This window comes from Bos grunniens, chromosome 18 (genome assembly GCF_055505025.1).
Source record: "Bos grunniens cultivar Pamir isolate PY7600 chromosome 18, Bosgru_T2T1.0, whole genome shotgun sequence".
Lineage (NCBI taxonomy): Eukaryota > Metazoa > Chordata > Mammalia > Artiodactyla > Bovidae > Bos > Bos grunniens.
Genome location: NC_141182.1, coordinates 5,940,228 through 5,966,565, shown reverse-complemented (window position 1 = coordinate 5,966,565; position 26,338 = coordinate 5,940,228). Strand labels below are relative to the sequence as shown.

Sequence of the window (26,338 nt, the reverse complement as noted above, 5' to 3'; positions counted from 1 at the left end):
GACCTGCCAGGGAAACTAATTGTATCAGCGACAATAGAAACATTTTCATTCAAAAGATTATTTTTTTCCCCTTCCTAGAATATCGTGTGGATTTGTTTAGATCCTTGTTGGCTTTGCTTTGGTTTCTATCCCCACCCCCTGCCCCACCAACACCTGATTTGTAGAAACATTCTGCTGAGACTTCCATTTCATGTAAAGGATGCATGGTCTAAAGCACTCTGTCCAGGAGAAGCATGTATGCATTTTCTTCTCTGCCTTGAGACAGCCTCTGAGATGGGAATGGGGGAAAGGCTCCTTCTGTGTAAGGAACACCACGCATCCAAAGTGCTCCATGGCGTCCAGAGCTCATTAGCTATATAGTTAGTACGAAGCCTGTGACCCGTGGGGCCATAAAACTCCCCATAATAATTCATTGGGTCCTGAGAGTTCTCCTAAGTACATTTAGATCAGATGCGTGACATTTCCCCCTAACGGTGGCATTGGCTAATAGCCTAACGGAATGGAGATGGCTCCACCACGCCACACAACTATACTGTGTGTGTTCCAACTGAGTGGCCTATGGGGGAGGTTGACAGGTGGACAGAGAAGAGAAGTGTAGGCAGGTGGTCAGGACCACACACAAGGGCACCGGGAAAGCGAGACCCTCTGAGCCTCAGGGCACTCATCTTTTAAGTAGAGAAAGTACTGTGTTAATCACTCAGTCATGTCCAACTCTTTGTGACCCCATGGACTATAGCCCACCAGGCTCCTCCGTCCATGGAATTCTCCAGGCAAGAATACTGGAGTAGGTTGCCATTTCCTTCTCCAAGAGAAATTATTAGTGACCACTGATTTTTCACTGGGTCAGGAAGATCCCCTGGAGAAGGAAACGGCAACCCACTCCAGTACTCTTGCCTGGAAAATCCCATGGACGGAGGAGCTTGGTGGGCTACAGTCCATGGGGTCACAAAGAGTTGGACACGACTGAGCGACTTCACTTTCACTTTACTTAGGTCTGCTGGGAAGATGACATGGGATACACGGCTCCAAGCCAGAAATGAGAGGCGGTGGCTTGTTAGCCTCTTGGAAGCTCACATTTAAATCAAGGATGCACGGGTGAGGATATCTGCTTCCCGCATCCACGGATCGATGTCAGCCTCCTTACCCTGCTGGATGCCAACTCTTCCAGCAGGAGAACACCTTTCAGGACACCAAGCATTCACAGACACCTATGCCTTCAGTAACCACTGACTAAAGTATGTAACGGTCAAATGCTGCTTATCAATTCAATAATGCTTGAAAACAGTTTCCACTTTCCACATCACAACAGCTTTCCCCCACATCTGAAAACTATTTGCACCTACATGCAAGATCTGCCTCCCCACAGAACGCAACACTGGTGACATCCACGGATTTGAAGCAGCCTTAGAGTAATTCCCGGATGCCAAGGGCATCCACAGGCCAGGGAGATGAATCCCTGCTCTCAAGGAGGACCACAGGTTTGGGGTCTTCATGAGTGTCTAAGAAGAAAGAGATTTGGAGAGGCAAGCAGAGGGGATGATCCCGAGGCTGAATTTCATGGGTGATAAAAAAAAAAAACACACACACACACAATTGTGGGGGAATTGCTGTAGGGAGTCCAGGCTGGTTAGGCCCAGGCTCTAGAAAGTTCTCCAAATGGGAGAAGGCAGTACCTTTTGATGACACATAGGACTCTGGGAGAAGATGGAGCGTTTGAGCTGACTGATTTTACTTCTGAAATGAATACAGGAAGAAAAACAACGGAGAAAGGACTTTGGGAGCAGTGCTGACCGCTGAACCTTTCTGCAGAGACACGTGCGTGTGTGAGTGTGTTGTGCGCTTACGTGCTCAGTCATGTCACTCTTTGTGACCCCATGGACTGTAGTCTGCCAGTTTCCCCTATCCGTGGGGTTCTCCAGGCCAGAATACTGGAGTGGGGTAGCCATTCCCTTCTCCAGGGGATCTTTCCAACCCAGGGACTGAACCCAGCTCTCCTGCATTGCAGGCGGGTTCTTTACCATCTGAGCCACCAGGGAAGCCCCAGATGAAAATGTCCTATCTTATATCTGTACTGCCCAATATGGTCACTGCACTGAGCACTTGTAACGTGGCCAGGGCAACTGATGGAGCGACTTTTAAATTCTTTATATAATTTAATTCATTCAATTAACTACAGGTGGCTCATGGCTACTGCAGTTATAAAGTTTGTTTGGGACCTGTCTGAAGAGATCCTGATTATATGAGAGGAAGCTCTCTTTCAGAAAATCTGCTAAAGGCTGTGATGTTAAAAGCTGGCATTCTGCAACCTAAGGAAATACGTCTTACCAGGGATCATAAGACGCTTCAAGGTAAAATTGAGTTGCCCTACCCTGTGGCACTCTGCTTTGGCAGCGCTGGAATTGGGCTTTCGCTCCTGTTACTAATTAGAAACAGTGTAGAAACAGAAACATGTAAAATCAACCTGAGCCCTGAATGCTGAAGCTGTCCTTTTTTTTACATGGCCTCATGATTCAACGATTAATGGACCTTAAAACAATCATAAAGCATCAAGGTCCCTGCTCAAGCTTAGAAGAACAGGAATCGGTTTACTTCTGCTCCAGTCTTCTTGCTTTAAATTCATGGGGTGTCATCGGGCTTTGTAAACACTTTTAACTATCTTGACATTGTCGTATGAGATGTCGTTAATCTGTTTCCTCCCTGACCTTCGCCGGCCAGCGGCAGGTTGCGACTCGGTGGGAAATTCATGAAAACAGCAAGGATGTACTCGGTGACACCGATGAGGACACAATACACCTAAACAATGGCTGCGACGCGCAGACGCTGACCCAGCGCACTGACTCACCCAGGATTCACCGAGCATCCAGTTCACACCACGCACTCGGCGGACATGCTCACGTGTTATCTGCACAATCTTCAGCATGAAGGCGTGGGTCAGCACTGCCGTCTCCCACTTTCCAGATGAGCACACTGAGGCCCATTCGTGCAGTGAGCGACACAGGGGCAGGGGCGGGATTCAAAACCAAGTTTTCTGACTCCCAGACAGTGCTTTGGCCGGTACACTACTTCAGGATACTAACCTTTCGCCTGTGATCTATGGCGGGCTGCATTTTTCTAAAATGGCCGCAGCATTATTTCCACCCTGTCTTCCAAGATCCCTGCCCCAACTGCCCCAGCAAGAGGTGGAATCTATTTCCTCTTCCTAGAAGCCTAGCAAGGCTTTGGTGACTTCCTGGACAAACAGAAATGCAGATAAACCAACCTATGTGACTTCCATGGCTAGGGCACAGAAGGCAGCACAGAGGCAGCTTGGCTCTCTCTTGGGATCCTGACTCTCAGAACCCTGATGCCATATTGTGAGGGAGCACAGGCTACACAGAGCCATGTGTGGGTGCTCCAGTCAACAGGCAGGAGCACCCCTGCCCCGGGATTCATGGGGGAATCAGAGGGCCCCAGATCCCAGCTTTCAAGATGCCCAGTTGATGCCAACTGGACCAAGGTATTCCTCCCATGCTAAGTTGCTTCAGTGGCGTCCGACTCTTTGCGACCCCAAACCTGCCAAAACCACAGACTCCCGAACGATATAAATGCTATCATTTTAAACTGTGGCATTTTGGTGTGGCTTGTTATATATTAATTACTGGAAAATGGGCAAACTTTAATGAATCTCTAGATAGGCAAATGGATGAATTCCCTCAGCAAAGATATCCGATGGTGAGACGATGAGTTCCCATGAAAGAAAGTCTGGGAGGAAAAGGATAAAGATCTGGAAGTCATATTATATACCCAGGAATTAAATGAAACATTTGAAAAAAGAAAAGACAAGATGCCTAATGAACACATTGCAAAGCTTAGATTTATGGGATTGTAAGTGTATTGCGATGACTGCAAAGATCTATCCAGAGTCTCAAATGGCTTTGGACTAATTTACTAGTTGGGCTCTGAAAAACTTCTTGGTTTCAGTGAATCTTCCACTTCTAGCCCTTGGGGGCTTGAAGACTGCACAACGTGCGAAAGATGAGACACATGCTGCTGGGATGCTAGGGAAGGGATCCAACGAGGCGGGAGAACATCCTATTTTTTCTGCATTCACAGATCCTGAAACAGCCCCTGACAGTTTTGGGAGGGACTGAAAGAAAATCGGAAATCCACAGTTAAAGGGGGCTGTCAAATCGTGATGGTGACTTCTACTGGACACTCACACATTTTGTCAAAATGAGAGGTTGTCTGTGTCTTCATGGTGAATAACCGGGACTTCAACGTCGAACTTACCACTATCTGCACACCCTTGAGGTGTGCCGTCTATGTCATCTTGTGGTCCACCAGCCGGAAATGCTGGTGGACTAAGTGGTACTCCAGTTCAGCTCAGTTGCTCAGTCGTCTCCGACTCTCTGTGACCCCATGAACTGCAGCACGCCAGGCCTCCCTGTCCATCACCAACTCCCGGAGTTCTCCCAGACTCATGAGTTGGTGATGCCATCCAGCCATCTCATCCTCTGTTGTCCCCTTCTCCTCCTGCCCCCAATCCCTCCCAGCATCAGAGTCTTTTCCAATGAGTCAACTCTTCGCATGAGGTGGCCAAAGTACTGGAGTTAGCTTTAGCATCATTCCCTCCAAAGAAATCCCAGGGCTGATCTCTTTCAGAATGGACTGGTTGGATCTCCTTGCAGTCCAAGGGACTCTCAAGAGTCTTCTCCAACACCACAGTTCAAAAGCATCAATTCTTCGGAGTTCAGCTTTCTTTATCTCACATCCGTACATGACCACTGGAAAAACCATAGCCTTGACTAGACACACATTTGTTGGCAAAGTAATATCTCTGCTTTTCAATATACTATCTAGGTTGGTCATAACTTTCCTTCCAAGGAGTAAGCGTGTTTTAATTTCATGGCTGCAATCACCATTTGCAGTGATTTTGGAGCCCCCCAAAATAAAGTCTTACACTGTTTCCCCATCTATTTCCCATGAAGTGATGGGACCAGATGCCATGATCTTTGTTTTCTGTGTTGAGCTTTAAGCCAACTTTTTCACTCTCCTCTTCACTTTCATCAAGAGGCTTTTATGTTCCTCTTCACTTTCTGCCATAAGGGTGGCGTCATCTGCATATCTGAGGTTACTGATATTTCTCCTGGCAATCTTGATTCCAGCTTGTGCTTCTCATACCCCGGTGTTTCTCATGATGTACTCTGCATGTAAGTTAAATAAGCAGGGTGACAATATACAGCCTTGACGTACTCCTTTTCCTATATGGAACCAGTCTGTTGTTCCATGGCCAGTTCTAACTGTTGCTTCCTGACCTGCATACAAATTTCTCAACTGGCAGGTCAGGTGGTCTGGTAGTCCCATCTCTTTCAGAATTGTCCACAGTTTATTGTGATCCACACAGTCAAAGGCTTTGGCATAGTCAATAAAGCAGAAATAGATGTTTTTCTGGAACTCGCTTGCTTTTTTGATGATCCAGCGGATGTTGGCAATTTGATCTCTGGTTCCTCTGCCTTTTCTAAAACCAGCTTGAACATCTGGAAGTTCACGATTCACGTACTGCTGAAGCCTGGCTTGGAGAATTTCGAGCATTACTTTACTAGCGTGTGAGACGAGTGCAATTGTGGGGTAGTTTGAGCATTCTTTGGCATTGCCTTTCTTTGGGATTGGAATGAAAACTGACCTTTTCCAGTCCTGTGGCCACTGCTGCGTTTTCCAAATTGGCTGGCATATTGAGTGCCAGCGTCATCTTTCAGGATTTGAAATAGCTCAACTGGAATTCCATCACCTCCACTAGCTTTGTTCGTAGTGATGCTTTCTAAGGAGCATTACGTATTACCTCCAATACATTTTTCCTTTCTGGATGAAGACTCCTTTCTCTATCTCAAACACTTTGTAGTCTATGTCTTACATTTTGATATTTCGTCAGCAATCCTCTTAACTTCATTTATATGACCATATACACACATACCTTTTTAGTTTCAAAATGTGCTGCCAGTACCAAGAGAAAGAGACACTCTTCACGAGCTTCCCAAATGCAGACGGAAACCATCCCTAGGTTTAGGTGGCAATATTTAAATCTTTTAGGAGCTGTGACTTTTGAAGAAATTTAGATTAATTGGATTGCTTTTAAAACCTGTAGTACCACTGCGGTAACATCCTTAGAATCACAGAATGCCTAAGGTATAAACAGGGTGTTTTTTTTTCTCCTCTATTTTTTATTGATGGCTGTGAATTTTCTATGCACACCTGTACTATCAAGGTAACTTTTGCTATAAACAGCATTTTAAAATTATCACATAAAAAACTATCAAGCACTAAATTAGAAAAAAACAGAAATTTGAAAGTGATAGTTAAATTTATGAAGCAATTCTGCTACACTCAAAGGCTCATTGCTTGACATGTTAAAAAAAAAAAAAAAAAAAAAGTCGAGCTGTGGGGGAAGGCCTGGGTATGAATTTGTCTGCAGTGGGAGAACTGCAATCCACACCAGGCTGCAAATGAGAGCCAGGCACAGCACACACACGCCTCGGATGTGCACTTGTTTGCATGACTAATGGAGACAATATTAAAAGTCTTTTCTCATCATTTCGATTCTTTCATTTTTTATTTTTTTCTATTTGGCTGAGTGCCTTTTTTTTTTTTTTTTTGCTACCTCTAAGAGCTGTTAATTTTGCTCGCTGCCGAGCAAAAGTCAAAGTCAGAGTCTAAACAGCTTGTAATGAGTTTTCAATGGCCCATCTCAATGAAATTGAGGGCAAAGACCAGGCAGCTCAGGCAATGTCAGCCCTCGGAATTTATTAGCAAGGGTGAGCTGTGTTCGGGAAAGGCGCACAGAGGAGGGACTTGAGCTCCTAGGCTCTCCAAGAGGCCCCCAGCCCTGATTAAAAAGTGGCGACCGCGGACCTGTCGGCCACCAGCCGCCCCTGACGTGGGGTCATGCCTGCTTGGGAGATGAAGGAGAGAGAGCTGTCTTGCGAGAAGAGTTTCCACCTTGTGGTAATGTGGTTACTGCTCTCCGTCCTCTGCATCTGGTCCACAAAGAAGGAGATGCTACACTGTTGCTCAAGAAACACACACACAGACACACACAGACACACAGACACACACACCTGTCTCAATCCGCTGATGGCGATTTAGGCAGAAGGAGGCAGCATTCAATTTCGAGTTCTCTTATTTATTCAATTCTGTTTAAGTTTCCCTGTCGCCCCCATTTCCAATAGATCCCTTCTGACTTTACTTCCAGGAAAACCCGTAATGCTTTTCTGCATGAACGCAAAATCTCCGTATAAAACAGAATTCTGCATGAACCTGACAAATAAATTCCGTGCTTTTGAGAGTGGAGATCAATTTTGACAGCAGCTTCTTCGGCCAAGAGAAAGGCACTGCAAAGCCACTAAACTTACATGCTGGAGCAAGGTGGTGGCTTGAAGGCGGGTGGCACCTTAGTTCTGCGTGGCCACACATTTTTATTTAAGGAGGAGCCCATGGGGCTATGTAAAAGGGCTATGCACCCTGTGAAAGGAATAAATTAGGACCGTTGGATCCTCCAAGAAAATGTTTTCCAGTATTTAATATTAAATTATGATTTTTTTTCCCTCTTTTTACAGAGCACCTACTCAATGCCAGCAGCCACAGTGTGAGGCACCAGGATTCTACGGCAGGCCTGGCGATAAAAGTCAACTCATCTCTTTCCCTACTCATTCACTGCTTCATCCACTCATTTATCGGTTCCGAACATCACTATACTCCCAAATATTTAAATAGGTAGGTGCTGAGAACAAAGTTATGCACTAGGTTGGGGGTGGGGGGTGGGAGAGGAACTGTATGGTCTCCATTCTCAAGCTAAATTACACTCTAGCAGCAAAGAAAGTTCCAGACTAATACAGTGGGTTTCCAAAGCCTTCCACAGATCACTAACTTCCGGTTTATTTGAACAGCCATGTTTTCCCAGCACTCACTGGTTCCCTTGCATTTACAGAGCTACACTCCCTCTCTGTACTACATCATGCCACATCCCACAGCATCGCTGGGAATATTAATATACACTAAAGGACTTATACAGAGCCTGCATGACATTGCGCTGTATGCATTCAATAAACATCAGCCCCTCTAGACTCTGGCCGCCACCCCCTGCCAAACCCGCTGTTTTTTGTGCATAATGTGAAAGTGAAAGTGTCAGTCGCTCAGTTGTGTCCGGCTCTTTGGAAACCTGTGGGCTGTAGCCCGCCAGTCTCCTCTGTCCATGGGATTTCCCAGGCAAGAACACTGGAGTGGGTTTGCCATGCCCTCCTCCAGGGGATCCTCCCGACCCAGGGATCGACCCAGGTCTCCCACATTGCAGGCAGGTTCTTCACCGTCTGAGCCATGACATACGTGTATAGACCACTGCGTCTGGTCTAAGCGTGAGAACCACTCCTCGGCACACCCTCAGCCATTTTCACCACGGCAACGCTGCTGAATAACAAGGACAGTGAGAGCAAGTGGCCGCAGCAGCGTTCTGTGAGCCAGATTCCGTGGCAGGCCCTGTGCACTCACTACCTCATTAAATTCTCACTGAACCTACAAGTCAGGCACTATTTTTCTCCCGTTTTGCTGATAGAAGGTTGACAGGGGTTAAGTGATCTTTTTACCCCAAGTCACAAAACCAGAGCCTTTCAGATCAGGGGAATCTGACTTCAAAAACATACAAGATCGCAAAACCCTGTATAGACCGTAAATCCCGGGCAGCTTTAATCTTTTCAGTGGAAACTGAAATGTCCCTCTGTCGGAAAGTGAGATGAGACTGATCCAGACACACGAAGGCGGGGGCGGGGCTGAGGGTCTGTGCCCATGTTCATAAGAGGTCTGCAACCCCAAACTCACCACCCACTTTAAAACTGCAGGGAACTGTGTGCAGAGACAGAGTGAAACGGCAGAAAGGGCACCTGCCAAGGGAGAGTTCAAGAACTCCCCCTCCCCCAGTTAAAACCCAGGTTCCTTGCCAATTTCAACTGCATTCAAATGCTGGCAACTCTCCTCAGAAGTGTTTTTAAAAAATGAGAAAGAAAGAGAAAAGCATATACAACTGCCCAGAAAATGGTAGCATGGGAGAAATCAGCTGTCACCCAGGGCAAAATTTCCGCTGACAATTTTTGTGTTTTACAAAACTGCCCTTAGAGAGCTTGCTGCCTTGAGGTTTATATTAGGGAACGCCTCGCTACAATGTTCTAAATGATCAGACTGTTCAAGAAGAAAAAAAAAGTCAAGTGAGGGCAGGGAAGGGAAAAAAAATAATGTCATCTTTGGAGAACTTTGCTATGATTGTAACAAATCTGATCTAGACTTGACACATGGACCTTAACCAACAAAGCTTTTGTGTTTTTGAATCTCTCTCCCATTCTCAAAAGTGACCTGAAATCAGGAGAATTCCCACATGTACCGCACCCCAAATGCCTGCAGTGGAATCTTAGCTGTCTCTGACTTGTCCTCTGATTACCAGCTTATGTTGCAAAACATTTACCACAGGAAGCAAATGACAGACCCTATGACAGTCTCTGAATGGTGATGCGTGTCACAGGCCAGTTCTGATTGTATGTGCCTGACTGGTCTGCATTCCTCCAGTTTCTTAGGAGAAGGAAGAAGCTGAGAGTAACAGCCTCTTCCAGGGGTGGTTTTCACACTGTCTAGAGGTTACTACGGAATCAGAATCTGTTCACATCACTCCATCTGGTCACCGCTTTCCAAGTAACATCTCAGAGCAACGCATCTGCCTTTCTCCTGAAAGCGCATGGCCTGTGTTGAATGGAAAGCCTGGCCCTTCCCTGCAATTCCTCGGAAATACCCTGGCTGAAGAGCCTGACTTCTTTCTTTGCTACGGAACAGTGAACATTTATACAATCATTAAAATCGCATCTACCGCCATATTTTTTCTCCTTCTCAGTTTTAATACATTTTTATAATTGCATTGAAGATATTCTAACCCTGTTTTTAGTGCAAAGATAAAATTTATGAACCGTGGCAAACGTATCATGTCAGAGCCAAAACGGAGGAGAACAATGTGCATGGCGAAACCCGAGCGTTGGTTCCCTTCTACCACTTTAATGAGGAGGAGAGGAGAATCAATCCCAACTCCAATGCCTGAAATCCGGGCGTGGGGGGAGGTTCCCAATTCCTGCTCCAAAGCTGGGATGCACTTCAAGGAAATGCATTCATTCACACAAAAATTCTTCTTTAGTTACGCTTAGAGCTGGAACTGTGATTGACATGTATTTTCAATTCTTCTGTGGGGTGTAATTCTGTCGACACAACCAAAGGTATCTCACTAGATTTGTTCTCTCAATGACTCATCCGCTTCTCCCCTTCTCTTCTTCACGTTTCCTTTAACATGCGTGTCCGGAGAATGTAAAGAGATGGAGCAGAACGGGGCGGCAGAAAGACCAGCGAGGACGCACTAGAGGACTCGGGGTTCAGGGCTCCGTTGGGCCGACCGGGAGCTGGGTGACCTTGAACTGTTTCCTTCATCTCTCTGGGCTTCTGCTCCCCTCACCTACATAAAAAAGGATTTGGAGTGGATTTATGAGCTCTACAGTGAGATGTCACAAAGAGATTATCTAAAATAATACAAAACACCTCCAGCTTTCAAGACTGTATCACTGGTGAGAAAATCACGTTTAAAAGAAAATCTGCCTTGCTGAAGAGTTCTAACAAATTCAGCAATCACATGTGTGGGGATGTGTGTCTGCAAACCCAGATGGACACCAGGAAATAAAAAAAAAAAAAGGTTTTTGTAAGCATTCGCCCTGGGGTTTTCATTCCTCCTGGTAGAGGGTACCCTGGCCATGAACTCTCTGGTTAAAAAAAAAAAAAAAGAGCCAGAGAGAAGACTCACTCCAGATGAACTTTTCTGCACTGCTTCCCTTTTTCTTTAAAAACAGACTTTTCCGTATTTTCAGCCTTTACCTAATAGCCTTGAAGAAGACACCAACGTGGGGGGCCATGATGAAGTGGAGGTAATGTAGACAATTTAAAAACACTTATTGTGACAAAACGGATTGGCGAGGTGGGGGCCATACAAGCGCACATAAATGAAATGCATCCCACTGGAAAAGCATTTTGCTCACACTGTCATTTACGGCTCCTGAATTAATAGACCAGGAAAGACATCACCGGCCCCAACAAAATGCCGTAAAACCACTGGCAGCGAGTGGTGTCTCAAACTTTAATTCCCCTGGGGAGAAAAGGACACTGCCTAATCTGTATGCAGTTCTGACATTGGCCACATCTGATATGGAACATTAGCTTCTAAGCCTCTCAATAGACTAGTGTCCTTCAGTTTATATTACTTTATGTTAATAGTAGAAAAATTACACACAACATCATTTATCATTGTTATACTCTGCTGTACATCCCATAGCTTATTTTAATATATTTATTTACCCCTGAGACGGTAAGAAATTAAAAATATATATGTATCGAAAAAACCTATAGAGAGAATCACTGTAAATCTCTTTAAGAAACAAAATGACAAACAAACTGCTCCCCCACCTCCAGAAAAAAAAAGAAAAAACCTCCCTTGGTGGGGAAAATATATGGCTAAGCTTGGGAATGATAAGGTGCTTTCTGCCTAAGGACGCAAGTACAGGCTGTACAGTGATTCCAGGGTATGACTACCTAACAGAAAGGGGCATATTATGATAACATACCTTTTGTTCCCTCATCTCTGTTTTTTTTTTTTTTTCCTTTCATTTGTTGATTACATCCTTGGGTCCCTCTTGTACTGTTATTAGCTTTTTTGGACATTTGACCTCTAGCCAGAGAAAGGCAAGATTTTTTTTTTTTCCCCTGCTTTGAAAAGCTGTGTCAATCTGAACCTGATGCTCACTCTTTCTGAACCAGATTCCACAAGCACCGGGCAGAACCTCCGTTTGGATTTAAAATGGCAACGGCGTCCTTGCCTTCAGTGGCTTAACTTCCGCAAAGTGGTTTTGCCGGATGTTACGGAGACAATGCCGTGGAGTTACAGGAGTGCCAGTCTTGCTGGTACCGTGTTTGGGTTCCGGATTAAGCTCCATCCATCTTTTCTTATGGAATGTGGGCAAGTCACCCATCTCTCTGGACCTCAGTTTCCTCAGAAAGGAGAGAAGAAGACTGGACTTGAAAAAACCTAGATTCCCTCAAAGAGTCAGGGATTTGGGGTGGGGTGGGGGGGTGCTAGTGACTTTTCTATGACACTATTTGCTCTTCATCCCTGTCTCATGAAGCCGGACAGATGTTCCCAGTTTTCAGATGAGCCAGCAGGAGCTCAGGAAAATTGACTAAGGGGGTCCTAGGCTGGAGCAGCAGAATCAAGAGTGAATGGGGGTGGGGCACACTCTCTCACTGGGCTGAACACCTCTACCAATGCGGTCATCACCATGCACCCACTTCAGGGATTTGGGGAAATGAGCATAAGCTTGTGGCTGTCAGGGCCGCCTCTTTATATCTGATTTTCATTTGTTTTTTGCCATGTTGACAGTTAGGAACAAAAATGCACATTGAGTAATGCGTGGCTATACAACATATTCTTCTAATTTTGTCTTCCTCTTCAGGTGGGGAGGGTCTGTTTTGAGACAACTGCTTCCTTTTGGCCAGCACTCCTGGTTACAAGGAACTTTCATGGATTATGTTGAGTCATCCTCAGCCAACACCATCCATGGGCAGGTACAATTTCTCCAATCCTGTTGATCAGTAAATTTAAGACAGAGATGCTCACTGCATAGCCCAAGCTGACCCAGCAAAGGACGGCTGAGTGGCCAAGCAGGGAACTGAAAGCGCAGTTCTGGCCCCCAGCCCAGGCAGTGCTCTTTCTGAAACACAAAATGACACTAATCAACAGATATATTTGGGATGAATATGGACAATAATTAATTTTTTCCCAAGAGGCAAAAAAAAAAAAAAAAAAAAAGGCAATATAGTAAGTAATCAACACCAGAGAGCCAGGCAGAGGCAGCAATCAGTCTGCAAAAACATTTCTCTTGTCGATCAAAGGCATATTGGACTACATTTCCCAGCCTGCCTTGCAGTTGGTGACCACATGACTGGGTTCTGGCCAATGGAAAGAAGGTAGACGTGATCTCACCACTTCTAGGCTTGGCCCACTGAAAACCTCCTAGAAGCCTTGTTCTTTACCTTCCTCTTCCTAACATCTGGATTTTGGGGATCTAGCAGAGAATTTGGAGGCCCTATGGTCAGACCACACCCAAATGTCAAAGCCCGGGTCCCTGAATCACTGTGTGGGACGCCAGCTGCTGCATGTCTATACTGTGTGAACTACACTATGCTGTGTGAACAAGAAATCAACTTCAGTTCCGGCAACTAGTTGTTGAAGCAGTTAGCCAATCCCAATTAAGAAGAAGGTTCCAGAAAAGATGCAAAGAGTGTTCTTGAACTGATAGCCCTGGGTCGGGAAGATCCCCGGGAGGAGGAAATGGCAACACACTCCAGTATTCTTCCCTAGGAAAATCCCATGGACAGAGGAGCCTGGCAGGCTACAGTCCATGGGGTCACAAAGAGTTGGACATGACTAAGCACGCACGCACGCATGCACACAACACTAGACCTTCAGAGCCATTCCACCGCCAGCCTCAAGTATTCACCATCCACTCTTTGAGCAAGCACCAGTAGGACTGTCCTGGAGGCTCTTGGATCCTGAAGGTTTAAACATTCATAACAGGTTCTTTGTCTTAGCTTAGACATCACCTGATTTTCTTGTTCATCAACTGTCTTTCATTTTACTCACTTACTTGAACCTCACGTTTTTGCATTCATTTGACAATAACAAGGATGATGATGATGATAATGATAGTAATTAGCCAGCATTTATTGGGCACTTACTGTATGCCGGCCACTCAACTAGATACTTCATGCACCATGCTTCACTCTATCCTCAAATATATTAAACAGATGTCATTATAGTCCTTATTTTACAGATAAGAAAATAGAGGTTTAGGAACATAAAGGTCCTGCCCACTAGACTATATCCCCAGGGCCTAGTGCAATGCAAGTTGTGTATTCATGGAATCAAAGAATGACAACTCAAGATCATGCCTGGAAATTAATGTTCATTGGCAGTGAGGCTTGGTGTTCTCAAATGGTATTTTTCCAGAAATCTGTGAGGAAAACTGTACTTCAAATTCTTTTTTTAGATTCAGGAAGACCGAGAAGTGTCCTAAAATCCCAAGTTTGATGTCCAAGACCTTGTAAGTACTCACTCCATCAAGACCCATTTTGGAGAAAACTCTGCTGCAGTCTAAGAGTGGCCCTTGGAATTGAAAGGCTTCCATTCCCCATCTGTACTCAGCCACAGAGTGGTACAGAGCCAACTTTCAGGGCCAGATTGCTGGACTTAAGACCCTCTACCTGAGGTCATGGGTAAGTTAACTAAAGTGTTCAGGGCCCTTGTATGTAGAAAGAGACTATCTGTGAAGTGTGAATGGCACACTGTCTGGAAAGTGCTCAGCATGCTCTCTAGCATCTTTCGAGCACGCAGCAAATTCAGGCTCCTCTCACCACCATCAGCAACATCACCGCTGCCTTCACCACCATCGGCACCATCATTCAAAGAGCGTTCTCCTTAACCAGCAACACACAAAACGGGCTGACTGAAGAAACAGCCAGCCTGAAGACATCAATTATTTACAGATTACAATAATATGAAGACATCATATCATGTACAGATTTCTCAAATGCTTATATGACGACGATGAATTAAATAATGAACCGTGGAGATGTGCAGTATGCCAGGCGAAGAGTTAATGCACAAAAGGAAAGTCATGTCTTTGTCGCTGACTCGCCCAAGGACAGACAGGTTCCAGCAGCCGCAGGTGACAGACGGCCCGCTGCCTTCATCCTGCACCTTCTGCGACAGGTCCTGCCTGGGCTCGCTGCCTGAAGACGGGGGTCTGCATCCCCCCGGCCAGAGTGTCACCGTGATACTAGTGCTAATACGAACAGTGAGCGTGTGAACAGTGACGACAACAGTAGAAATGATGGCAGCAGCTGTAAGGCACCAAGGGTTCGCTACGGGGCAGGCACCGTGCGGACCTCGTGAAGGTCTCATTTCCCTAAGTCTGCCAGTAACCATAAGAGGTGGAAAAGAAAGAACAAGTGTTTAGTCGCTCAGTCTGACTCTCTGTGACCCCAGGGACTGCAGCCCCCCAGGCTCCTCTGTCCACGGGATTTCCCAGGCAAGAACTCTGGAGTGGGCTGCCATTTCCTTCTCCATGGGATCTTCCCAACCCAGGGAGTAAACCCGGGCCTCCTACATTGTATGCAGACCTTTACTGACTGAGCCACCAGGAAAGCCCATAACTCTAAAAAGTAGATGCCATTTACGCATTTTATTTTTTTGGATGGGGAAATTGACATCTGGGCCTCTGTGTACACACACAGAGGGATTTGAATCCAGGTCATTGCTATCACAAGCCTGGATTATTAAGAACCTGACCATATGGCTTAAACCTTTCTTAGCTCTGCCTGCTGTAGGCCCCTCTTCCACATAAAAAATGTCAGTATTCTTGACCTGGAGTCCTAGGCCAAGTTTGCCGCAGTGAAACAATGAACTGCATTTGTAACATTTCTGAATGAAATTATAAGTCATTTCCATAATGGCTGAGGAGTCTGAAAAAATACAATTTTCCTGTGTGCTATGTGAAGGCACTGAATGATATTTAAACAATAAAGGTTACCTCGCGTGTATACAGCTGTGTTTTATGCTAACAACCAGAATCGTTCAATCATTATGGGCTAATGACCTGCAAAATTTCATTTAAAAAATAAAGTCGTAGCTGGGCTTCTGGAAAGTAAAACTGGATACAAAATGAGGCAAGTGTCTGTGAGTTGAGAGCAGTCAGTCTGTGCTGTATCAGACCGATGCTGAGTAGGAAAGGACATGCGCATTTGAACTGAATGCAGGAAGGAAGCTGCGTAATACGGGTCTTACTGGGGTCACTGAGCATCCACAGGATGAAGAGCTCTCAGCTCCAGCATCACAAGAGAGGTCTGCAGCTATGTTTTTTATTCTTTACACATCTCTCCACCCTTCTAAGTCAGGGATCGGTTTACTGTGAAACCTCAAAGCATCCAGGCTGAGCAGAGAACAGAGCGGTGGACAATTACAGCTTCCTGCTGGGGATCCTGAGGGATCCTTGCCCTTCCTGTGTGTTTCTTCCCCTGACCACCTCTGGGAGAACCACCAAACACATCCTCAGGCCCCCCACACTGCTCTGGGAGAACCACCAAACACATCCTCAGGCCCCCCACACTGCTCTGGGAGAATCACCAAACACATCCTCAGACCCCCCACACTGCTCTGGCCAACCTTGTTTTTAGATTTCTAAAGGTGAGATGCTCTCATGCACTTGTGTTCTAAGATCTGTTACTTGCTTGCCTCAGACAAATCCTTATGCCTTCCTTGCTAACAGAACTGTGATTCTGTTTGGGTGGCAAAGCCCTTGGGGGAATGAATTGGAGTCAATCTAAGTACAATGCAATTGTATTAACATCCCCGATTCTTCACTACACCCTTATCCATGCCTGCTGCCATGCAAATCTGCAGTGTCCCCAGTCTAGGTGGGAATTATTTCCTTACCCCTGAACACAACCATACGGCTTGCTGTGAGTTTTAGAGACAACACCCAAAACATAAGGAAAAAAAGGGAAAAGAGATATATTGGACCTCATCATCAAAGGATACTATCTAGAGAGTAAAAAGATAACCCACAGGGTGGGAAGAAATATTTGCAAATCACATATTTCATAAGGGTCTAGCATCCAGAATATTATAAGGCAGCAACCGAGGACAAACAATCCAATGCAGAAATGGACAAATAACTTGAATAGACATTTCTCTAAAGGAGAGATGCGAATGGCCAACAAGGACATAAGAGAGGCTCAGCGTCATTAGTCACTCAGGAAATGCTGATCGAAACCACAATGAGATACCACTTCACGTCTACTAAGACAACCATAATAAAAGCAGCAAGCAAATAAGCAGAGAGAAATATGTGTCGGCAAGGATGGAGAGAAACTGGAACCCTCACACATTGTGAGTGGGAATGTGAAATGGTGCAGACACTGCAGAAAGCCAGTGGTAGCTTCTCAGAAAGTCAAAGATAGAATTACCATATGATCGGGAAATCCCATTCCCGAGTTTACACCCGAGAGAATAGAAAATAGGTATTCAAAGGGAACTATTATAGCAGCATAATTCAAAATGGCCAGAAAGTGGGCAAAACTCAGTGCCCGTCAGCTGGTGAATGGATAAATAAAACGTGGTTCTTCCACACAACGGAATACTATTCAGCCACAAAAAGGAACGGGGATCTGCCAGACGCGGTACCATGAATGAAACTTAGAAACATTATGCTAAGTGTAGGAAACCAGACGCTGAAGGTCATATGTTGTAGGGTGCCATCATATGGAATATTCTATTCCAAATAAACAAATCCATAGAGACAGAAAGTAGATTACTGGCTATCAGGGGGCTGGAATCGGGGAAATGGGGATGGCATTTCTTGCAAGGGGAGATAAAAATGTTCTCGAATTAGATAGCGGTGATTGATTTCCTGGTAGCTCAGATGGCAAAGAATCTGCCTGCAATGCAGGAGACCCCGGTTCGATCCCTGGGTCAGGAAGATCCTTTGGAGAAGGGAATAGCTACCCACTCCAGTATTCTTGCCTGGAGAATTTCAAAGACAGAGGAGCCTGGTGGTCTGCAGTCCATGAGGTTGCAAAAAGAAAGAGTACTGTGTATACTATTACCATTTATGAACTAAGCATTACACATCCATCGTATCTTTAATGTATAATAACTGTGTGTGTTTGTGTGTATATGCACACACTTGTAATTTATGTTTCTTGCAGAGAGCCAGTTGGTAAGCATTTACCGGTACACGGCTGGCTGCAGGGCCACAGACTCCGCAGCCGAACTCTGCTGTGCCTCTAAAAAGACTTAAGTGACCCTCTTTCCTAGCAGCTGCTGCCCAGAGAAACTGCAGAGCAAGGCGCTGAAAGCTGCTGCTGAGAATGACGGTCCGTGCAGCCAGCGGTGGCACCGGCCCCTCAGAGGTGGGATGGTGGGACGGTGAGGAGATGGCAGAATTCACCCAGGTCCTTGCTCCCCTGTGCCGGGAATGTCTGCTGGCAAAAGACACTTCATCTTACTTTGCTTAATTCCAGACAGCCAGTCACACTCGGTTATTGTTTTCAGCTTTACATACTAGTATTGAATTATTTTTTATGGATGTTATTTCTCAATTAGTATATTCCTTGGAGACAGTGCAAGCCTCTAGAATTTAGCCTTCCCTTGGCTGTAATCGCTGCTGCCACAAGGGCCGTCTGGGAGCTGATTTTATGTTCTTCGGCCTGCTCCCACCCAGATGGACCCCAGGGCCCTCCTGCCCAGGGGACGAGGGGCGACCTGGCTGACCCCAGGCGGGGTCACAGGCTGTGAGTGTGCCCTTGGGCTAATCAAGGGGCACTGGATAGGGTGGGGTTGCCAACGCCCTCGTTCCCTCTCTCTGCTGTGGGGTGCCGAAGGGCATCTCCCCCTCAGAACGTGGCCCCGGGGACCCTCTCCCCCAGCCCAGGCCAGTCCCCACCCACCCCAGCACGGTCCACTGAACTGTGTGATTCCATATACACAGTAAGGAGGGCTCAGGAGAAGCCTGTTGGAACCTAAACGTCTGATGATGAAGAGAAGAGTTAAGTACAGTCTAGCACATACATCTCACCATCACGCAGCCACCATAAATGACGGTTCGTCTTTCATGTGTGTTTAAACATGTTTTTCCTTATGAACTTGGTCAGAGCTAAAACGTTCCACATTCCAGTGGAAGTAATAAGTCCACTGGTGGTGCTCTCCGCGTTGAGTTTAACTGACATTTAAAATGTCTTCAGAAAGATTAGGCAGCGATTCAGCACTCTGACCCAAATTCACTATGTTTTCAGAAATGGAAACATATGGGAATGGCCATCTGATGTATGACAAATTCACTGTCTAACTTAAAAGATCCTTTTAAAAACAGATATGAGATCACGAGCTCTGGAGAGAAGAAAGCTTTGGATCGTTGTTTAGTAGACAACATTTTTTCCCTTTCTGAGTGGATCATAAAAGAACAGCACAATCTTAAGAGTTGATTGCATCTTATATTCGTAAAATACCTTATGGGAAGCCTTTGGAGAGCTGTAAAAATGTCAAAAAATACTTTTAAATTGCATGGATAGTATGAAGATGATAATAGCTCAGAACATGCCCCAAAACAACAACAATGATAAAGCAGAGTACAGAGAAGAAAGACTGGAAAGAAATAACCCTAAAAGTTAACGGAGCTTGCATTTGGGAGGTGGGCCCAAGATGGGATCCTCTTGAGCGGGTTCAGGGAAGGAAATGCATTAATAGTTTTCGGTCCATCACTCTTGAATTCAATTACCGAGCAGTTTGGATGACTTTTCCTTCGCAACCTGGGAGAGTGTTGAGAATCTCCGGAGTGCCGCAGAATACAAATATTGGAAGCCTTAGCCCGAGATGAGAGTGGGGAGCACCAAGCTCCCTCTTAACCCACAGCTGGTGGAGGGGACAGCTGGAGGTCATGGCAGAAGCAAAGCTCAAAGAAAGAAAGGAAAATGGAGACGGAGCATAAAGAATTCACTGGAAAGCTCATGGACCTTGACTGCAAAGGCAGCAGTCACTGGAAGACAGATGAACGCAAGAACCATACACCCGAACTGACACGACAGTCACGATACTGTGAGTCAACCACACTTCAATTTAAAAAAGCAAACCAAGAGGCAGACGGATCTAACGCAGGAGACGGGAGCAGGTGGGGTGGCGCGGGGAGGGCAGGAAGAGGGAAGGTGAAGGCAGGAAGGCCGGGGGAAGAGAATCAAGACAGATGAAGGTGACGATTTACATCTGTTACCACATGTACCAGCCCCATTCATTTTACAAAAGCGAAAGACAAATCATTCACCAAAGTCTGGAAGTGCTGGCGAGAGCAGTCTCTGGAACCATATCCTTGAGCTCTGAGTCCTGCTTCAGTCTATGTGTCAAATGAGGACAGTATGGTGACCGTATGCATTTCATGGGGTGGGTGTGAAGAGTCAAAGCCATCACATCCACAGAGCTGTGGATGGAGCAAAGCAAGTGCTCAGCACACGGTACCCACGATATCACGATTATCAACAGTCAACAGCACCCTCACGACCACCATCCAAACTGTTATCACCACCATGACCGTCATAATCGCCACAACCAGCAGCAGCAGCAGCATCACTACCATCCCATCACAGTTATCAGCGTCACCACCACCACCACCAAGATCAGCATCACCACCACCACCACCACCACCAGTATCGTCATCACCATCGCCGCTCATCAGCATCACCACCACCACCACCAAGATCAGCATCACCACCACCACCACCACCAGCATCGTCATCACCACCACCACCAGCATCGTCATCACCATCGCCGCTCATCAGCGTCACCACCACCATCACCAAGATCAGCATCACCACCACCACCACCACCAGCATCGTCATCACCATCGCCGCTCATCAGCGTCACCACCACCACCACCAAGATCAGCATCACCACCACCACCACCACCAGCATCGTCATCACCGTTGCCGCTCATCATCGTCACCACCACCACCACCACCGCCATCGTCATCACCATTATTTTTATTTAGAAGGTGATATTTATGTCTATGTAAAAGACTAAAGAGCTTTTAGTCTTTAGTTCTTGCCTGGAGAATCCCAGAGACAGAGGAGCCTGGTAGGAGGCCGTCTATGGGGTTGCACAGAGTCGGACACAACTGAAGTGACTTAGCAGCTTAGCAAAGAGCTTTTAGAGAAAACAAAGGAAAAAAGTATGTTTTATGAGTAGGTGCACACAAAAGTAGCAAGTTTCAACTCCATGCTTCTCAGAGGGTTACGCCATCTATAACTTGGCAACACCAGGGTCAAGAACTAAAGCAGTTCTTAAAACAGGACATGGGTCTCCTTCCTGGAGACCCGGCACAGTGGGGGTGGAAGGGTGGGGAGAGGTTGACCGAACCCCGCCAGTAGAGAGCAAGGTAGGGTGCAGATTTCCGAGACCTAAACACAGCTCCCCTTTCTTGGCCTCCCAGGTTTTTCAAAGCGAGATGCAGAATTTCCAAAATAGCCGTGTTTACAGTTGAGAGCTCAGTTACTGGCAAACATGAGCAAAGCCCCAGGTACGTGGGCTTTGGAACAAGCCAAGGGTCCCAACACGCCCAGCAAGCGCTTCAGTTGTGGTGAGCGTGTCATCGTTTCCCCGTCTTGATTCTTCTTTCAGAAATGATAGCATTTGTTTGTTTGGCTTTTGAATGCTATCTGGTAACTTGGGAAGCTCTGTTTTCAAGAAGGCTGCAATTGCAAAGAATCCCCTAGAAGGAGAAGCAGCGGCAGAGGGGTGTGAGCAGGTATTCCACTTGTCCAGTCCCCAGTCTGGCCCTGAGGTCATGGTCTCGCTCCTCTACAAATTCCTCTTGCTCTCTGAAGCCACGGTGCCCGAGACTGACACAAAGACCTTCTGAAAAATGTCACTGAGTCCTTGCTTTAAACTTCAGTGACTTCCTTTATTCTAGAGAATAAAATCCTCGCTGGGACTCTCTGCTCTCTCCCACCCCCATGCCCGTAGCCACGTCCGCAAGCTCCTTCCCGCCCCAGGGCCTTTGCACTTCTCTTCACCTAGCCTGGGACGTTCCCTCCCACTCAGCCCTTCCAACTGCAGGCTCTTTTTCATCCCCCAGCTTTCTGCTCAAATATCACCTCCTTGAAGGTCTCTTCCCTGATGTTCCTTCTCCCCTCCATTTGCTACCACCAGGCCGAGTTTAATTCCATCATTACAGTCATTCAGACCCTGTCCTGCCTATTTACTTGTTTACTCACTAGCATCTTCTTCCCCCTCTAGGGTCATCTGCATCCCCTTACAGCAGGGGCCTTTGTGTTTTTGACTTGTTTGCTATATTAATCCAGCTCTACTGCCTGCATAACAGCCAAAGGATACGGCTTAATGAACCAGTCAGTGAATGAATGAACCAGTCGGTTCATGAATGAATGGCCGTGGCCTAAGTCTCCTGAGCTGAGGCAGACAGATACCCTTCTTGGTATCTACCCGCGAGCCTGGCTCCCAGCCTCTAGAGATGACACGATGACAAGAATGTCTGGGGTGTCCTGCTGTCTTGGGAGAGGAAGAGGGCCCGACAGATTTCCCCAGCCAGAAGGATGGAGGGAGGGAGACCACAGTGAGAGGAGCTCTGCCTCCAGGTTTCAGGAGCCTGAGAGGGACGGGACCTTCCGGGAACATCACTGGTTCAACAGCTGACAAAAAGCATGGACATCCCAGTGGGCAGTGCCACTAGCTGTTCCATAACTACTTACAAGGAGGACATGCGATTGGACTTGCAAAGACTTAGCTCAGTGGCACCCTAGTTTACCACTCTGGGGCTGCAATCCAGAGCCTCTGTTTCAAGGTCAAGCAGGAAGGATGGAACTGGAAGAAATAATTTTCTAAAGCCACCCAGTTCCAGGGTCCTTCTTCTTCCCCTCTCTTTCCATGGGGGGCCAGCTGTTGTTCTGCTGTTCAGTCGCCCAGTCATGCCTGACTCTTTGCAACCCCACGAACTGCAGCACACCAGGCCTCCCTGTCCATCACCAACACTCAGAGCTTGCTCAAACTCATGTCCATCGAGTCGGTGATGCCATCCAACCATCTCATCCTCTGTCGTCCCCTTCTCTTGCCTTCAGTCTTTTCCACTGGGGCCAGAGATGGTACAAAATGAGAACCTCAGCCTAGAATCCACCGCTGTCAACAGCAGGCTGCGTGGGGCAAGGACACTCTTACAGGCTGGTGAGGAGAACAAGCCCCTGAATCGGCCGGCGTGTGTGTGATCCACCTCTCCCATCACTTACTAGTGCAGGAAGTAGGGCCAGTGGCTACAGTTCTCTGAGCTTTGGTGCCCTCAGCCTTGAGATGGAGACAGTAATGCCCTCTATTCGCAGACTTGCCAGGATTGAAGGATGTGCACACGCACAGAGCCAGGCACTTATGTCAGCCACCCTCACAGCAGCAGCAGCACGGTTTCCTGGGCACCAATATTTCATTTTTTATAAAATGAGATGGGTTGGAGCCATGCAGATGTTGCCCAGAGATGGGATAGAAGTAGAAGAGATAATTTTAGGTGATGCTGGGATCTCCATAAAGCCTGTCCAGATATAACATCCCACAGGTGGATTGAACTCATTGGTTTAATCCAGACCTGTCAGACCTCCAAAAAAGCTAGAGATTTAAAATGAATCAAACAGGGTGACTGCCAAGGGCTGGGGCGTGGGGGGACATCACATGCCCGTCCAGTGCCATCTTGTGGGGAACTGCACGGTGCTGGGTAAATGTGCGTGTCTCCTGTGAAAGGTGACCCAGAACTAGGATGAGACGCCAGGGGGTTACGAGCCAGGTGACACAGTCACCTCAACGAACGGAGCAGAGCAGGGTCAGGGCTGGGAGAGGCAACACCCTCGATCAGACAGCTTCTCAAGGCACGGCTTCTTTAAAACCAGCCTGCAAACCTGCGATGGTGAGTGATGGTCTCACTTTACTTATTCAGAAAACACAGCAGATAAGTTGTTAAACAAAATGACTCTGAGGCCACACCTTGAATTTCATACCTTGAATTGCTACCGTGTTTGTCTTCTGAGAAACTTGGAACACTCAGCCCAACTGTGAAATGACTCGACCCGATCTCACAGTCATATCAGGACCAGGGTCGGGGCCTGAGCATGTGGCGCCCCCGTCCACAACAGACGAGTCAGTCGTCCCGGGGGTGAATGCCAGCTTATTTACCAGCTGGCAGGCCTGCTGCTGCCCCCTCCCTTGCCACCGTGTGGTAAGCCAGCTAGGCAAAATCTGGCTTTGGTCGGAATGCGGATGGATGGGGGTGTACCAGTGGCCCCCAAGCCTCAGGATATTGAAAGGAATCCAACAGAGGAGACAAGGGGAAGAGGGTCAATCAAGAAGTAGGAGGCCTGAGGGGGAGGGGGTCTGGGAGTCAGGAGGACCTTGATTTAAGCATAACCTGAGCTGTGTGACCTGGTGGGGAGTCACCAGTCTGCATCTCAGACTTCCCACCCGTGCACTGGCTGCCAAGAGCAATGATGAGGGTCAAGCGTGACGGCACCCCTGCAAAGGGCCTGTCCTCATCTGGCCCCTAAAAGGTGCTTAGTTACAAAATAAGGGGGCTTCCCTGGTGGCTCAGCGGTAAACAATCTGCCTGCCGATGCAGGAGACGCAGGTTCGATCCCTGGGTTGGGAAGGTCCCCTGGAGAAAGAAATGGCAATCCACCCCAGTATTGTCCCCTGGGAAATCCCATGGACAGAGGAGCCTGGCAGGCTACAGTCCATGAGGTCGCAGAAGAGCTGGACACGACTCAGAGAGTAAACAACGATAAAATGAGGACTCCCTCCCCCCAGGGGTCTTTCGGGAGTGGTCGGCGGGCTGTGATAGAGTCTTCTGTGACGCCATCCTTGACTGTCCTGTCCTGCTTTCTCAGCTCGCCATTCCTGTCTCCATGGTAACACCCACGGCACCCTGACCGGCTCCCTGTGTGACTAGGAGCCCCTCATGAACTGCACAGTGCCTGTCTCTGTCTGCATCACGCAGGGGCCCACAGGCGCTGCCCTCTGTGATGGCCACGAGCCACATGTGGCTACTTACTTAGATTAAACAGTCAGTCCCTCAGTCACACTCACCACCTTTCAGGTGTTCGGTAGCCGTGGGGGGCTACGAAGGCACGGAACACTGCCGTCTCTCCGCAAAGTCCCGTGGGGTGATGTAGACACGGCAAGGCCCAGGGCAGAGGCGGGCGGCCGGAGGGAGCAGGGGCCGCCCCCGCTCGGAACCTGGGTCAACGCTCCTCGAGGAACACTCACTGAGACTCTACCGACCTCATCTTCACTCCCAGCTTTCCCGATTTCCCTCCGACTGACCATAAACTTTCACAAACGGTGTGAGAACACACTCGTTATGTGAAAGCAGGATTTGGTGCAGGACGAGTCCAGGCGGATACCAAACCTCTCCCATCTGTGAAGGTGACATGTCCCAGCACAGCACGCACGACTGATGCTAAATGGGAAATAGGGTCAGATATCTTGAGTGCTATTTGTCAGGCGCTGCTTACGTGTCTCGTGTTTAACGCTCACAATTCATCCTGGGCCTCCCATTTCACAGATGAGAAAACCGAGGAACGGGAGGCGTGGGTGGCCACTGGTCACACGGTGAGCAAGTGTTGGAGCCTGGACTCAAGCCGTGACCTTCTCCTAGAGGCCCAAGACCATGTCACATGTAGGAGACAGTTACATTCCCCCAGAGAAAAGTAAATGAGGAAACGAGTAAGCGTCATCACAGGATCCAACCATGAGAGTCGAGTGTGAGTGGCTACCCACTGACCTTGACACCAAAGGACTCAGGCTGCTGAAGAGGGCCATGGTATTACTTACCCCTGCCCAGGAAGGCCAGGATAAAAGGGACGTGTGTGCCCCTCGATGGTTCAGTAGAGTGCTGGACCCAGTGTCAGTGCTCCACTGGCTGAAGCAAACAGCAGGTGGAGAAAAGAACAGAGCCAGTGCAGTAAAGACGCTCCCGGTACTATAACAAGAGCCTCACTGCAAGCACGCTGGTGCAGCCACGTGGAAAACAGAGTGGACGGGCAGCAAAACGAGACACAGAGCTGCCTGTGGGCCAGCGGCCCCGCTCCCGAGCACGTGCCCAGACTCAGCTATCGGTTAAGAAGACGCCTGCATCCCTGTCTCCACAGCAGCACTGTCCACAACGGCCAAGACATGCAGACAACCTAAACGTCCACCGCCCCGTGAATGGATAAGGAAATGTGGCACATACACACAATGAAACACTGCTCAGCCATAGAAAGAACAAAATAATGCCATCTACAGTAACGTGCGCGTGTCTAGAGAGTGTCATATGGATGTAAGTCAGAAAAACAGAGGCTATCACTTACATGCGGAATCTGAAATCTGACACAAATGAACACACCCCCGAAACAGAGGCAGACTCTCAGACATAGAGAGCAGGCTCGTGACTCCAAGAGGGAGCCTGGGACCAGCAGGTGCAGATTAATATATAGGATGGAGCAACAACAAGGTCCTACTGTGTAGCACAGGGAACTATACTCAATATCCCATGATCAACCAAAATGGAAAAGAATACGAAAAGGAATATATATGTATATATAACTGAGTCACCTTGCTGTACAGCCATTGACAACACAGAAAATCGACTATACTTCAGCAAAATTAAA

At 47.4% G+C, this 26,338-nt stretch overlaps 1 protein-coding gene across 11 annotated transcripts in view; it reads right to left on the bottom strand.

The window, feature by feature from the left end:
* The window catches only part of WWOX (WW domain containing oxidoreductase), a 907,382-nt gene that overhangs the window by 345,000 nt on the left and 536,044 nt on the right, over nt 1–26,338 (bottom strand). Inside the window, exons 9-10 of one of the 11 annotated variants that reach the window (XR_015145281.1) lie at nt 11,664–12,677; nt 7,141–10,507 (exon numbers count right to left, since the gene is read on the bottom strand). The exons of 8 other annotated variants lie outside the window; for them this stretch is intronic. Coding sequence is in view for 2 of the 3 variants with exons in the window: in XM_086350013.1 (XP_086206139.1) it covers nt 10,412–10,507 (96 nt within the window). In the remaining variant the exon portion in view is untranslated. Of the gene's footprint in view, nt 1–995; nt 12,678–26,338 lie in introns of those variants that run through there. 2 more of the 11 variants (XM_086350013.1, XM_086350014.1) reach the window with 2 other exon arrangements.